Source organism: Lampris incognitus, chromosome 1 (genome assembly GCF_029633865.1).
Source record: "Lampris incognitus isolate fLamInc1 chromosome 1, fLamInc1.hap2, whole genome shotgun sequence".
In the NCBI taxonomy this organism is placed as follows: Eukaryota; Metazoa; Chordata; class Actinopteri; order Lampriformes; family Lampridae; genus Lampris; species Lampris incognitus.
The window spans coordinates 15333076-15348170 of NC_079211.1; the positions used below are offsets into that span (position 1 = coordinate 15333076).

Sequence of the window (15095 nt, forward strand, 5' to 3'; positions counted from 1 at the left end):
AAGAATCCAGCTGAGTTAACTAGTTTGCAAATTATGCCCCCTTCACCTATTTCTGACTTCATTTTCTGGGAAATTTTAGGTAATCTATTCTCAATATGACGAAACCTCAATTTCATCCTGATAAAATTCCCCAATTGCACAATCACCCCATTCTTCCGAGCCGTCCCGGTCACTGCTCCACCCTCTCTGCCGATCCGGGGAGGGCTGCAGACGACCACATGCCTCCTCCGATACATGTGGAGTCACCAGCCGCTTCTTTTCACCTGACAGTGAGGAGTTTCACCAGGGGGACGTAGCACATGGGGGGATTGCGCTATTCCCCCCAGTTCCCCCTCCCCCCTGAACAGGCGCCCCGACCGACCAGAGGAGGCACTAGTTCAGCGACCGGGACACATACCCACAACGCCCATTATATATCCCTGAATGGAGGGAAACTCATATCCACTGATGTCCTGGGCCGTCCGTACAACCCTCCGCGCCTCTGCACTCTCACCTGACAGTGAGGAGTTTCACCAGGGGGACAACATAGCGCATGGGAGGATCACACTATTCCCCCAGTCCCCCTCCCCCCCAACCGAACAGGCGCCCCAACCAACCAGAGGAGGCGCCAGTGCAGCGACCAGGACACATACCCACATCTGGCTTCTCACCTGCAGACACTTACAATTGTGTCTGTAGGGATGCCCGACCAAGCCGGAGGCAACACAGGGATTCGAACCGGGATCCCTGTGTTAGTAGGCAACAGAATCCTGATAAAATTCTGTTGAGAGATGATAAGTGATAATGTTGAACCACTGCCCAGCCTTACATGCAGACTCTGCATAGGAGTTTTTGTGATATTTAGTTGTTCCCCATTGAGAAGTTCTCCGTTTGCTGCAACACAGTGTTGAGATTAGACCCCATGTCTTCAGTTCAGTATTTCCCCAAAGGATATACTTGCCCGGGGTGGATGCCTGCCAACGCTGGGGCTTTAACTTGGGCACTGCACTTAATGGATGGTCTCCCTATTCACTACGCCAACCTATTGCATGGGTGTGATCACTCTCCCATTGTGTCACCCGTCTGATGTGGGTTTGCTGGCAGGCTCGCGGATTAAAGTTTTGTAAGCCATTGTTATACATGCTTTAACGAAGCCTCTTAGTGTGGGACTCATTCATGAGTCGACATCCAAGGGGAACAAAGCATCGATGTATCTGCCCTTTACGTCTCTGTCGTGTCACTGCCATTGAAGTGACTTATGCCACCGGTCATATGTTGTCGTTATGTCACTGGCATGTAGAATAAGGGGGATGAAGGCCTTATGATGAAAGGTCACAAATCCCACCACAGTTTGCGCACAAATCCATCTTTAACCCACTGGTTGTCAACTGCCTGTGGTCCGCTGCCTTCAAAACATCCTAAATATAGCCCCCATATGGCTCAGTAATGCATGTTTAAATCTCTGTGCTCAGTTGTCCTCACACTTTTACTGTCTCTTGCAGGTTTAAGGGGTTAAACTAACTATGAAATTACAGCACTTTTGACTTTTTGTATCAACATTTATAAATATTACCTAGAAAACTGAATTGCAACTGCAGTGTCCAGAACTCGTTTTCTTATTTATTTATTTATTTACCCCCCATTTTCTCCATAATTGCACTCTTCCGAGCCGTCCCGGTCACTGCTCCACCCCCTCTGCCCATCTGGGGAGGGCTGCAGACTGCCACAGGCCTCCTCCGATACATGTGGAGTCGCCAGCCGCCTCTTTTCAAGATTCAAGGTCCTTTATTGTCACGTCTCATTTTACAAATACAAGACAGTAAAATTCTTATGTTTCTGCTCCTCAATACCACAGCAACAATAGCAATAAAATAATTTTTAAAAAAAAACAGTAATAATAAATAGTGTGCAGTGTATGCAAGGTGCTATGTGTGTGTAGGCCCTGCCTTAATAAATGTGCATACGTGTGTGTAATTTGCATATTTTTGTGTATGCCAAGCTACGTCTGTGTGTGTGTGTGTGTGTGTGTGTGTGTGTGTGTGTGTGTGTGTGTGTGTGCGCGCGTGTGTAAACTGATGATCTGCTGAAGACCATAGGTCAGTACCAGTCAGTCCGGCAACAGGCTTAGTGTCTTTAATGTTCTTTGTTCAAAAGCCTGGTTGCTTGGTGGAACAAGCTGGTCCGGAGCCTGCTGGTCCGGAGCCTACTGGTCCAGAGCCTACTGGTCTGGAGTCCACTGCTCTGGAGCCTACTGGTCCAGGCTTTGAAGCTGCGGTACTGCTTGCCTGACGATAGCAGCTGGAACAGTCCATACTTGGGGTGACTGGGGTCTTTGATAATCCTATGGTCTTTGCTGACACAATTATATGTCCCCGAATGGAGGGAAACTCACGTCCACTGATGTCCTGGGCCGTTGGCACAACCCTCTGCGCCTCTGCACTCTCACCTGACAGTGAGGAGTTTCACCGGGGGGACAACATAGTGCGTGGGAGGATCACGCTATTCCCGCCCAGTTCCCCCTCCCCCTCGAACAGGCGCCCCAACCAACCAGAGGAGGCACCAGTGCAGCAACCAGGACACATACCCACATCCGGCTTCCCACCCACACCCGGCTCCCCACCCACACCCGGCTCCCCACCCACACCCGGCTCCCCACCCACATCCGGCTGTCCACCCGTAGAACTCTTTTTCTAATATGACTTTCTTCAGCTCCTCCTGGGGCTAGCTGGGAAATGTAGTCTGTGTGGTGTGTTTTATTGTAGTATGTGAACTGACAATGCAGTCTGTCCAGAGTTGTCACTCTAAAGTGAGACATTTCTAGTATCTCTTGAAAGGAGGTGACTCAAAAGACGACCTGGTGGAGTTCACGAGGGACGTAGTGAAAACTCCTTCAGGACGAAGGTAGAAAATTCCCCCTGTCCAAGCCAAAACCCTTTCAAAAGAACCAGTTCTGCGTTTGTTTGTGTGTGTGTGTGTGTGTGTGTGTGTGTGTGTGTGTGTGTGTGTGTGTGTGTTTGTGTGTGTAGGAGAGCGTTGGACTGTAGCTTGTCTTTCGTGCATGTCATTCCTTTTCCTCGTCTTACGCTGAATGAGAGTCAGGAAGGAAGTGAGTGTTTGCTTTTATCTCCCTGCCACCGAAATAGTGTGTGTGTGTGTGTGTGTGTGTGTGTGTGTGTGTGTGTGTGTGTGTGTGTGTGCATGTCCATTTACGCGCTTGTGTATGTGTGTACAAGTACACAGGCACGTACGTACAGGTTATCTTGGAACAGCTGACTGTGTAACTTGACAAAGCCCCCGCTGTGTGTTGCTTTGTGCTCCCACACTCGTGTCGGCCAGCCCAACCTGAACAACGTTGTTGGGAATACATTTGCAAGTCAAATGTTGGCAAGGAAATGTTGAAAGCCAAGTGCTCTCTAAAATACTGAGTTGGGGCTTGAAGAACTAGAATCGCGTTGAATTGAACGGAAACTTAAAACTAGTGTTGCGCTGCGTTCGAACCCAGTCTCCATGTTTAATAAAACCAAGGAATAGGTGATTGATCACAACACTAACGAATACTGACTCAGAATACTGAAGAGGCTACGGCCGTGTTTCAGGGGACGGATGACATGCTGTTTTAGTGAGACAGCGCCGGCGATGAGGTCAGGTGACTGTGTAAAGCTTGGGAGAGGTCATGTGACATGAGAGGAAGCAGGAGAGCGGAAGGAGGGGTATGGGAGAAGTGTGAAGGCTCAACATTTTCCATGCCCTCCCTGGAAAGTCAAGTGTTCAGACTTTAGACTCCCTGTGAAGTCAAACACTTAGCTCAGATGATAAAATCTATTTGGTAGCTTTCCAAGAAAACGACATAGGAGGTACCACAAAGAAATGCTCTGATATGTGCCATTATCACTACAGACTATTGCGATTTTTGTTGTTGTTTTGCTTTATATATATCCATCCATCCGTTAACCGAACTGCTTATCCAGGGTCGCGGAAATGCTGGAGCCTATCCCAGCAGTCATTGGGCGGCAGGCAGGGAGACACCCTGGACAGGCTGCCAGGCCATCACACAGGGCGGACATACACACGCACACACACATTCATACCTAGGGGCAATTTAGTATGGCTGATACACCTGACCTACATGTCTTTGGACTGTGGGAGAAAACCGGAGCACCTGGAGGAAACCCGTGCAGACATGGAGAGAACATACAAACTCCACACAGAGGACGACCTGGGATGACCCCCAAGGTTGGACAACCCCAGGGTCCGAACCGTGGACCTTCTTGCTGTGAGGCGACCACGCTAACCACTGCGCCACCGTGCTGCCTTGGCAGGAATTTGTTATTTGTTAATTCAACAAGCCTACATATGCTTTCAGCTTGGTCACTGTGGTTGGAGATGGGGCTTCCACTATGGCACTCACCTTGCTCTCCACCGGATGTAGGCCTTCAGCATCCACCTTGTGACCTAGGAACTCAACTTCATCTTGCAGGAATTTACATTTACGTCTGTGGCGTCGCAGGCCAGCTTCTCTCATTCATCTAAGTACTTCATCCAGTATTCTCGGGTGTTCAGCTTCATCTCTCCCTGTCAGTAGAATGTCGTCCAAATATACAGTTAGCCGGGGCAGGACCTGCAGCAGGCTCTCCATCATTCTTTGAAAGATGGCTGGCGTGGACGAAACTCCAAACGGTAGCCTACTGTAGGTGAACAAGCCTCTGTGTGTGTTCAATGTTAAGTACTTTTTTGATTAATCATCCATCACAATTTGTTGGTAGGCGTGGCTTAAATCAAGCTTGGAAAACTGTTTTCCTCCCTCTAGTGTATTGAACAGGTCTTTGACATGGGGAATCCAGTATTGCTCTATTGAGGAGGCACTGTTTACTGTTAATTTGTTGTCACCACATATCCTGACCGAGCCATCCGGCTTCAACACGGGGACTATGGGTGCTGCCCAGTAAGCATACTTAACTGGTGAAATTATGCCGTGCTTTAACAGTCTGTTTAGCTCTGCTTCTACCTTTGCCCTCATGACATTGGGAAGAGAGCGGTCGATAGAATTTGGGGCGGGCTTCAGCAGACACCCGAAACATTGCTTTCATGCCTTCCAACATGCTTAGTTCATTTTTGAAAACTTCCTCATTTTTAGTGAGCACTTCCTGTAGTATCTGTGCCTCAGTTCCCACCTCATTTCATTATCAGCCTCTTCTCCGGGGTCGGGTCGCAGTGGCAGCAAGCTAAGTAGGGCACTCCAGATGTCCATCTCCCCAGCAATGCCCTCCAGCTCCTCCTGGGGGATCCCAAGGTGTTCCCAGGCCAGATTGGACATGTAGTCTCTCCAGCAAGTTCTGGGTCTACCCCGGGGTCTCCTCCCAGTTGGACGTGCCCGGAAAACCTCCAAAGGAAGGCGCCCAGAAGGCATCCTAATCAGATGTCTGAACCACCTCAACTGGTTCTTTTTGACACCAAGGAGCAGCAGCTCTACTCCTAGCTCCCTGCAAATGTCCGAGCTCCTCACCCTATCTCTAAAGCTGAGCCCAGACACCCTATTGAGGAAACTCGTTTCAGCCACCTGTATCTGCGATCTCACCCTTTCGGTCACTACCCAAAGCTGATGACCATAGGTGAGAGTTGGAAAGAAAATTGACTGGTAAATTGAGAGCTTTGCCTTCCAGCTCAGCTCCTTCTTCACCACAACAGTCCAGTACAATGTCCGCATTACTGCTGATGCTGCACCAATCCGCCTGTCAATCTCCCGCTCCATCCTACCCTCACTCGTGAACAAGACCCTGAAATACTTGAACTCCTTCACTTGAGGCAACGACTCATCCCCAACCTAGAGGGAGTGATCCGCCATTTTCTGGTAGAGAATCATGGCCTCGGATTTGGAGGTGCTGACTCTCATCCGGCCATTCATTTCACACTCAGCTGCAAATATATATACAGTGGTGCCTGAAAGTTTGTGAACCCTTTAGAATTTTCTACATTTCTGCATAAATATGACCTAAAACATCATCAGATTTTCACACAAAGTCCTGAAAGTAGATAAAGAGAACCCAACTAAACAAATGACACAAAAATATTATACTTGGTCATTTATTTATTGAGGAAAATGATCCAATATTACATATCTGTGAGTGGTAAAAGTATGTGAACCTCTAGGATTGGCAGTTAATTTGAAGGTGAAATTAGAGTCAGGTGTTTTCAATCAATGGGATGACAATCAGGTGTGAGTGGGCGCCCTGTTTTATTTAAAGAACAGGGATCTATCAAAGTCTAATCTTCACAACACGTTTGTGGAAGTGTATCATGGCAAGAACAAATGAGATTTCTGAGGTCCTCAGAAAAAGCGTTGCTGATGCTCATCAGGCTGGAAAAGGTTACAAAACCATCTCTAAAGAGTTTGCACTCCACCAATCCAGTCAGACAGATTGTGTACAAATTGAGGAAATTCAAGACCATTGTTACCCTCCCCAGGAGTGGTTGACCATCAAAGTTCATGCCAAGACCAAGGCATGTAATAGTCGGCCAGGTCACAAAGGAACCCGGGGTAACTTCTAAGCAACTAAAGGCCTCTCTCACATTGATTAAGTTAATGTTTGTGAGTCCACCATCAGGAGAACACTGAATAACAATGGTGCATGGCAGGGCTGCAAGAAGAAATCCACTGCTCTCCAAAAAGAACATTGCTGCCCATCTGCAGTTTGCTAAAGATCACGTGGACAAGCCAGGAGGCTATTGGAAAAATGTTTTGCGGACGGATGAGACCAAAATAGAACTTTTTGGTTTAAATGAGAAGCGTTATGTTTGGAGAAAGGATATTACTGCATTCCGGCATAAGAACCTTATCCCATCTGTGAAACATGGTGGTGGTAGTATCATGGTTTGGGCCTGTTTTGCTGCATCTGGGTCAGGACAGCTTGCCATCATTAATGGAACAATAAATTCTGAATTATACCAGAAAATTCTTAAGGAAAATGTCCTGACATCTGTCCGTGAACTGAATCTCCAAGAGAACGTGCATCATGCAGCAAGACAACGGCCCTAAGCACACAAGTCGTTCTACCAAAGAATGGTTAAAGAAGAATAAAGTTAATTTTTTGGAATGGCCAAGTCAAAGTCCTGACCTTAATCCAATCGAAATGTTGTGGAAGGATATGAAGTGAGCAGTTTTTGTGAGGAAACCCACCAACATCCCAGAGTTGAAGCTGTTCTGTACAGAGGAATGGGCTAAAATTCCTCCCAAGCCGATGTGCAGGACTGATCAACAGTTACCAGAAATGTTTAGTTGCAGTTACTGCTGCACAAGGAGGGGGGGGGGGTGTCACACCAGATACTGAAAGCAAAGGTTCACATACTTCTGCCACTCACAGATATGTAATATTGGATAATTTTCCTCAATAAATAAATGACCAAGTATAATATTTTTATCTCAACTGTTTAATTGGGTTCTCTTTATCTACTTTTAGGACTTGTGTGAAAATCTGGTGATGTTTTAGGTCTTATTTATGGAGAAATATAGAAAATTCTAAAGGGTTCACAAACTTTCAAGCACCACTGTATATAGCATTTAGCGAGAATTAAGGGGGCAGCTTGGAATCGAAACTGTATTCCCCGCACCACAGGCAGGACTGCGCTAACCAGTCAACTAAAAGGCCCGACCCGTTAGCCAAGGGGTAGCGAGTCTACACATCTGTGGTCGTTACACTCCCCTCTCCTTCAGGAAGCGCATTCCTGTGCGTCAGCATACCAGCTCCCTCACGCCTCTCAGCACATAGGCATCCCACCACTGCCACCAATGTAGTGAGAATTCAGGGGGCAGCTGGGAGTCGAACCTGGCTTCCCCACACCAACGGTGGCTGCACTAACCAGTCAACTAAAGGGTCCGACCTGTTAGCCAAGGGCTAGCGAGTCTACACATCCATGGTTGTTACACTGTTACACTACCCCCCTCCTTTGGGAAGTGTGTCCCTGTGCTTCAGCATACCAGCTCCCTCACGCCTCTGAGCACAAATGCATACCATTAATACTTTTGGCTGATCCCATTAGGGGTCACCACAGCGGATCATCTGCTTCCATCTCTTCTTGTCCTCTGTATCTACCTCTGTCATGCCAGCTACCTGCATTTCCTCCCTCACCACATCCATAAACCTCCTCTTTGGTCTTCCTTGTTTCCTCTTCCCTGGCAGCTCCATATTCAGCATCCTTCTCCCAATATACCCAGCATCTCTCCTCCACACATGTCCAAACTATCTCAATCTTGCCTCTCTTGCTTTGTCTCCAAACCGTCCAACCTGAGCTGTCACTCTCATATACTCGTTCCTAATCCTGTCCTTGTTCGTCACTCCCAACGAAAATCTTAGCATCTTCAACTCTGCCACCTCCAGCTCCGCCTCCTGTCTTTTTGTCAGTGCCACTGTCTCCAGACCATATAACATAGCTGGCCTCACAACCATCTTGTAAACCTTCCCTTTAACTCTTGCTGGTACCCTTCTGTCGCAAATCACTCCTGACACTCTTCTCCACCCTGCCTGCACTCTCTTCTTCACCGCTCTTCTGCACTCCCCATTACTTTGAACAGTTGACCCCAAGTATTTAAACTCATCCACCATCGTCATCTCTACTCCTTGCATCCTCACCATTTCACTGTCCTCCCTTTCATTCATACACATGTATTCCGTCTTGCTTCTACTGACTTTCATTCCTCTTCTCTCCAGTGCATACCTCCACCTCTCCAGGCTCTCCTCAACCTGCTCCCTACTCTCGCTACAGATCACAATGTCATCTGCAAACATCATAGCCTATGGAGACTCCTGCCTGATTTCGTCCGTCAGCCTGTCCATCACCATTGCAGCAAATATTTATGTGTGTGTGTGCGCGCGTGTGCGCGCGTGTGTGTGTGTGTGTGTATATATATGTGTCGCAATGTTAAAGAATAAAGAGGAATTATGTAATTTTACCAGATTTATGCAGCTTTTAACTTTTGAATCTCCCTTTTCGAAGAGTTTATGTACTTTAACAATAATTAGGGGGATTTTAGCAGGGGGAAATAAGGAAGTTGTCCAAGACATCATGTTTATTCTTTAAGAGTTGTCAAGAAAAAAAAAATAAAAAAAAACGTACCTTGCTAAATTATGTTTTTCAGTCAAGCATTAAGAGATTTAGCCTGACGTGGTTAAAGGGCCCAATTTGCCTCGCATTTCATTCTTTGTAATGTAACCGTTGGGCATGTGGATTTTGTGATGTTGGTTCCAAAACAATACATTGTTCAGCCCTTCTTTATTTTATTTTATTTTATTTTTGGCGTTTTCCCCCTTTTTCTCCCCAGTTGTACTTGGCCAATTACCCTATTTTCCGAGCTGTCCCAGTTGCTGCTCCTCCCCTCTGCCGGGGAGGGCTGCAGACTACCACATGCCTCTGATACATGTGGAGTCGCCAGCCACATCTTTTCGCCTGACAGTGAGAGGTTTCGCCAGGGGGTACGTAGCACGTGGGAGGATCACGCTACCCCCCCACAGTTCCCCATCCCCCCTGAACAGGTGCCCCAACTGACCAGAGGAGGCGCTAGTGCAGCGACCAGGACACATACCCACATCCAGCTTCCCACCCGCAGACACGTCCAACATGGTCTGTAAGGATGCCCGACCAAGCCGAAGGTAATACGGGGATTCGAACCGGCGATCCCCGTGGTGATAGGCAACGGAATAGACCGCCCCGCTACCTGGATGCCCATTGTTCAGCCCTTCTGACTACCCGCCCTTCCCTCTCTTTCTTTGGCCTCCTTCTCGTTCTCTCTCTTGACGTCAACATTACATCCTGGCACCATGACGTCTGTTTACATTTTCTTTACGTGTGGTTTGTTAGTCTTCAAGGTCATTTTAGAATAAGTCAGGTTTGTTTAGCTCAGCCCTACACAGCAAATATTCATCACCAGTGTTAAGCCATTTGTGGCCGGGCTGCTGCTTTACCCTGTGTTGACTGACTGGCCTTTATGACATATTTATGGCTGCAGCAGGACTGTAATCCAGCTATATTGTGTGCTCACTGATTAGCTGAACTGACTAAGGTGTTATATTTTTCTATCTCATAATAAATTTTATGTGGCATGCACTTTAAATGGCCCTCGGCCTTGAAAATTCAAATTTTTGTGTTCTCTATTTACTGTTTGCAAATGTTTCCCAGAATCCTTCCTTCCGTAGTTGTTGTTGCTAACATTGCTAAGTTAAAAAAACTTTCAAGGTGAGATCTATTATGAAATATGTTTCATTAACAAAGTATAGTAAATACTGCATGCTGCTGACTGCAGCTAACGTACGGCTGAGTGGATATGAGCCTGCCTGCCTACTGATGAGTTCTTTATCAAGTTGGAAAGTGTGGCCTTCCACAACATTTAATCCATAGACAACGCTACCTTGGATTTGGGTGTGGGGAAAAGAATAAAAAGATCTGCCTTTCGGGGATGTCTGGGTGGCGTAGCGGTCTATTCCGTTGCCTACCAACACGGGGATCGGCGGTTCGAATCCCCATGTTACCTCCAGCTTGGTTGGGCAGCCCTATGGACTCAATTGACCGTGTCTGTGGGTGGGAAGCCAGATGTGGGTATGTGTCCTGGTTGCTGCACTAGCGCCTCCTCTGGTTGGTCAGGGTGTTTGTTCAGGGGGGAAGGGGAACTGGGGGAGTAGTATGATCCCTTCCACACGCTACGTCCCCCTGGTGAAACTCCTCACTGTCAGGTGAAAAGAAGCGGCTGCTGGCTCCACACGTATCAGAGGAGGCATGTTGTTGTCCGCAGCCCTCCCCAGATCAGCAGAGGGGGTGGCGCAGCGACCGGGACGGCTCGGATGAGTGGGATGATTGGCCAGGTACGGTTGAGGGGAAAAGGGGGGGGTGGAGTTTAATCCATAGACAATGCTTCAATGGTGTGGGGAAAGGAATAAAAAGATGCGCCTTTCAATCTGAGGATTATCCGTCTTATGTTGCATCAAAGCTGCTCTCCATTGCTTTTAGTGGGGTGTTGGATGTTGGAGGAAATGGAGATGATTGCTAAGAGCAAATCGGTGGATCGCTGAGTTTGTCGATATTTTGCAAGTACTCGCTTGTACAGGCTGCAAGGTGAATGTTGCAGATACAGTGGTGCGGGTTGCCAGCGGAAAAGGAATCCTGGACCCTGGTTGTGTGAGGGCCACATCCAGCTCACAGCACTTGGACCCTGGTTGTGTGAGGGCCATATCCAGCTCACAGCACCAAAACAGTAGCCCTCAGCAGTGCTCTATGGCCATTTGGAAAATGGAATGTAAGACACTGTGTTAGTTTTTGTTTCCTTCTCTTGCAGACGTGTGACCAAGATGACGATGAGGTGGAGATCTCCATGGACAATGCAGCCTTCATGGACGAGTTCTTCTGTCAGGTGTGTGTGTGTGTTGCTTTACCTGTCAGACCATGCATAGGTGTATACATGGGATGAAAACTAAATTGGATGAATTGACAACAATTCCGTTTTTTGGTTGTCTTAAATTTTGAGTTTGCATTTATTTGAGTGTGTGTGTGTGTGTGTGTGTGTGTGTGTGTGTGTGTGTGTGTGTGTGTGTGTGTGTGTGTGTGTGTGTGTGTGTGTGTGTGTGTGTTTCAGATTGAGGACATCAGGAGCAGTATTGATAAGATTGATGAGAACGTGGCTGAAGTCAAGAAGCTCTACTCCGTCATCCTGTCTGCTCCCACATCAGACCAAAGTAAAGTCAGCCCTTCTACCACCTGACCATCTCTCTTTCTATCTCTCCATCGCTCTTTCTGTCTCTCCATCGCTCTTTCTGTCTGTCTCCATTTCTCTCTGTCTCCCTGTGTAGCTATCCTCACTCCTTTTCTGTGTACATTCACCTTTTGCTTTCAGTTATCCTCCAAAGTGTCCCATGTTTTTCCTTTTCTGCTCTCGACAGACTTCTACAGACTTTGATTTGTGTCTGTGTGTGTTCCTAATTTTACCCCAGCTGACTGGTTTTGTGGAGAAACTGAACAGAGATTGGAAGCTGGAACATAAAAATTCCATTGTAGCAAGTCATTTATCTAGGAATTCTGCCTTTTCAGTAAAATTAATAAAGAAACAACTGAGATAATCACAGAAATTTGGATCAGTTAATCTGGACACAACGTTTATCGAGAGAAACATTTCATCGCTCGTCTGAGTGACCTCTTCGGGCCCAGACACACCAAACCGACTAGCGGCGATGAAGGCTGACTGGTGCATCGCCTCACGTCGCCTGCTGTCTGGGCTGAAAAGAATCACTTGAACACACCGCAAAGACTACAGCCGACGGCCAACTAGCATGCGCGTTCTGCACTGATTCACTAAGCTGAACAGCCAATCAGAGTGATCTCTCTCTCACCAACGGGCTCCGCCGATTCAACATCCTGAATCGCCCGAAAAGCTGCCGGCAGGGGTCCGACTAGTGCCCACGGTGTGGGACACACCGGAAAAACTAGGGTCACAGATGCTCACTGACAGCCTGACATTGCTGACCTGGTGTGTCATGGCCCTTCAGTCCAAACTGGCTGCAGGAACCCCCCCCCCCCCCGCCCAACAATACAGTAGCATAATGACCGAAAACAACAGTCGGTTTCATATGCAAATTGCCGTGACCATTAAAGTGTCAATGGCCATGTGTACTATTCAAGAGGTTTGGGGAATAGTTGTAATCACAGTATTGTAAGATGTTGATAGATGTACTCTTAGCCCCCCCCCCCCCAGTTCAATGATGGTCGTTCCCTCTTCACACAAATGGCCTCTTTGACTCCCCATTCAAACCAGCATTCCTCCCTATCAAACGCTGGTTTGATAGGGAGGAATGTTACCATCTTACAATGCCGTGATTGCAAACAATCCCAAATCCTCTCTGAATAGTACACATTGTCATTGAAACTCTAGTTAATGGTCACGTCAATTTGCATATGGAACCGGTCTCTGTTTTCAGTCGTTATGCCGCTGTATTGTTTATGAGGGTGGGGATACCTGCAGTCAGTTGAGACTGAAGAACTCACTTAGATGAGTGATGAAACGTTTCCCTCTCAATAAACACGGATGTCCAGATGAGCTGATTCAACTTTCTGTGATTTTCATGCCTGGATTATTGAGCATGCATTAGATAACTGAGATAATTGCACTTTTCCAATATTTTAAAAATGAAGGACAGTATCTTCAGTTCAGTGAAATTATCTTATTCTGGCATATTCAAATGATTTCACCCCGTTGACCGATTAATTTCCAATACTGGTTTAAATGGTGGCAGCACGGTAGTTAGTGTGGTCGCCTCACAGCAAGAAGGTCCTGGGTTCGAACCCCGGGGTTGTCTAACCATGGGGGTCATCCCAGGTCGTCCTCTGTGTGGAGTTTGCATGTTCTCCCCGTGTCTGCGTGGGTTTCCTCCCACAGTCCAAAGACAAGTAGGTCGAGTGAGTCTGCTGTGCTAAATTGTCCCTAATGTGTCGGCCCTGTGATGGACTGGCAGCCTGTCCAGGGTGTCTCCCCGCCTGCCACCCAATGACTGCTGGGATAGGCTCCAGCATCCCGCAACCCCAATTGGGATAAGCCGTTTTGATAATGGATGGATGAATTAGTTTAAATGTCTTGTTAATAAGGTCTTCTATACGCGTATTGTAACTTCCTCCACAGAAACGCAGGATGAGCTGGAGGCCATCACCAACGACATAAAGAAAATGGCCAACAATGCCAGAAACAAACTCAAGAGTGAGTCTGCATGCCTTTTAACACAGGATGTGAGCGAATGAAATGTAAAGCGTATATAACTTGAAACTGGATGACTGATCTGTGTCCTGGCCTTTCCTGCAGCCATCGAGAGGAACCTGGAGTCTGATGAGCAGGAGAGGGTGTCGGCTGACATGAGGATACGTAAATCACAGGTAAACCCCGAGTTTCAAAAAGTGCCCCTCAGAGGCTCCATCCACCCCCTCTGCTGATCCGGGGAGGGCTGCAGACTACCACATGCCTCCCCCGATACATGTGGAGTCGCCAGCCGCTTCTTTTCACCTGGCAGTGAGGAGTTTCACCAAGGGGACGTAGCGCGTGGGAGGATCACGCTGCTCCCCTCAGTCCCCCCCCGACAGGCGCCCCAACCGACCACAGGAGGCGCTAATGCAGTGACCAGGACACATACCCACATCCGGCTTCCCGTCCGCAGACACGGCCAATTGTGTCTGCCCACCAACACGGGGATTCGAACCGCGGATCCCCGTGTTGGTAGGCAACGGAATAGACCGCTACGCCACGCGGACGCCCCTGAAGATTTACATTTAAACAAATGTCCTTTGTGATATTTCCCATCGCTGGCGTTTTTAAGATGAGAGCATATCCGCAGACATTCAAATCATGAACGGTTTTGTAGATGGTCTGGCGAGCAGGACTTCCATGTTTTATGTCTCCAACATAACAGCCAAACGTGGAAGAAGACAACCGGAGGCGAGGTTGCTGCAGAACAAGTTCGAACCCTGGTTTTAATGGAGTATTTGTTGAGTAGTAGATACGGTGTCGTCCTAAATGGCACTGAGGACTGTTTCCTTGTGAATAGATCTGAATTATTTAAACACCACTGCGATCACTTCGATGTTCCTGTCGTGACACCGTGTTATCGGTCTCGGTCGTCACTTTTACTGTTCGCTTTTTAGCCTTTGCACAGATGGTCGCCTGAGTTAACCGCACTTTTCATGTTTTGTGCGACGCAATAAACTGAGCTGTTATCTTGAATAACAAACTTGTAGTGGAGCCATGACATTAAATGATGAAATCGTATGAACCGTGATGTGATGGAAGGGCTATTATCGTTCTGACCCCGCGCTTCCTGTTGACTCCCCAGCATGCAGTTCTTTCCAGGAAGTTCGTCGAGGTGATGACAAAGTACAACGAAGCCCAGGTGGACTTCAGGGAGAGAAGTAAAGGACGTATCCAGAGACAGCTAGAGATCAGTAAGTGGGACTACCTCGCGATGCACTTAGGGATCGTGACAAAATGCTTGGCCTTATCTGCAGAAATAAAACATGCACATGTGCACATGGGAAGTGCACACATGACAGAAACCTATCCTGTCGTATATCCTGCTGTGGCGGCATTTAAATAACCCTTTGCC

At 47.6% G+C, this 15095-nt stretch overlaps 1 protein-coding gene across 5 annotated transcripts in view; it reads left to right on the top strand.

The window, feature by feature from the left end:
• Positions 1-15095, top strand: part of stx3b (syntaxin 3b) — a 30123-nt gene that overhangs the window by 4272 nt on the left and 10756 nt on the right. For all 5 annotated transcript variants that reach the window (XR_008810402.1, XM_056282477.1, XM_056282455.1 and 2 more), the window contains exons 2-6: positions 11297-11371; positions 11594-11693; positions 13628-13702; positions 13805-13875; positions 14826-14934. Coding sequence is in view for 4 of the 5 variants with exons in the window: in XM_056282477.1 (XP_056138452.1) it covers positions 11297-11371; positions 11594-11693; positions 13628-13702; positions 13805-13875; positions 14826-14934 (430 nt within the window). In the remaining variant the exon portion in view is untranslated. The remainder of the gene's footprint in view (positions 1-11296; positions 11372-11593; positions 11694-13627; positions 13703-13804; positions 13876-14825; positions 14935-15095) is intronic.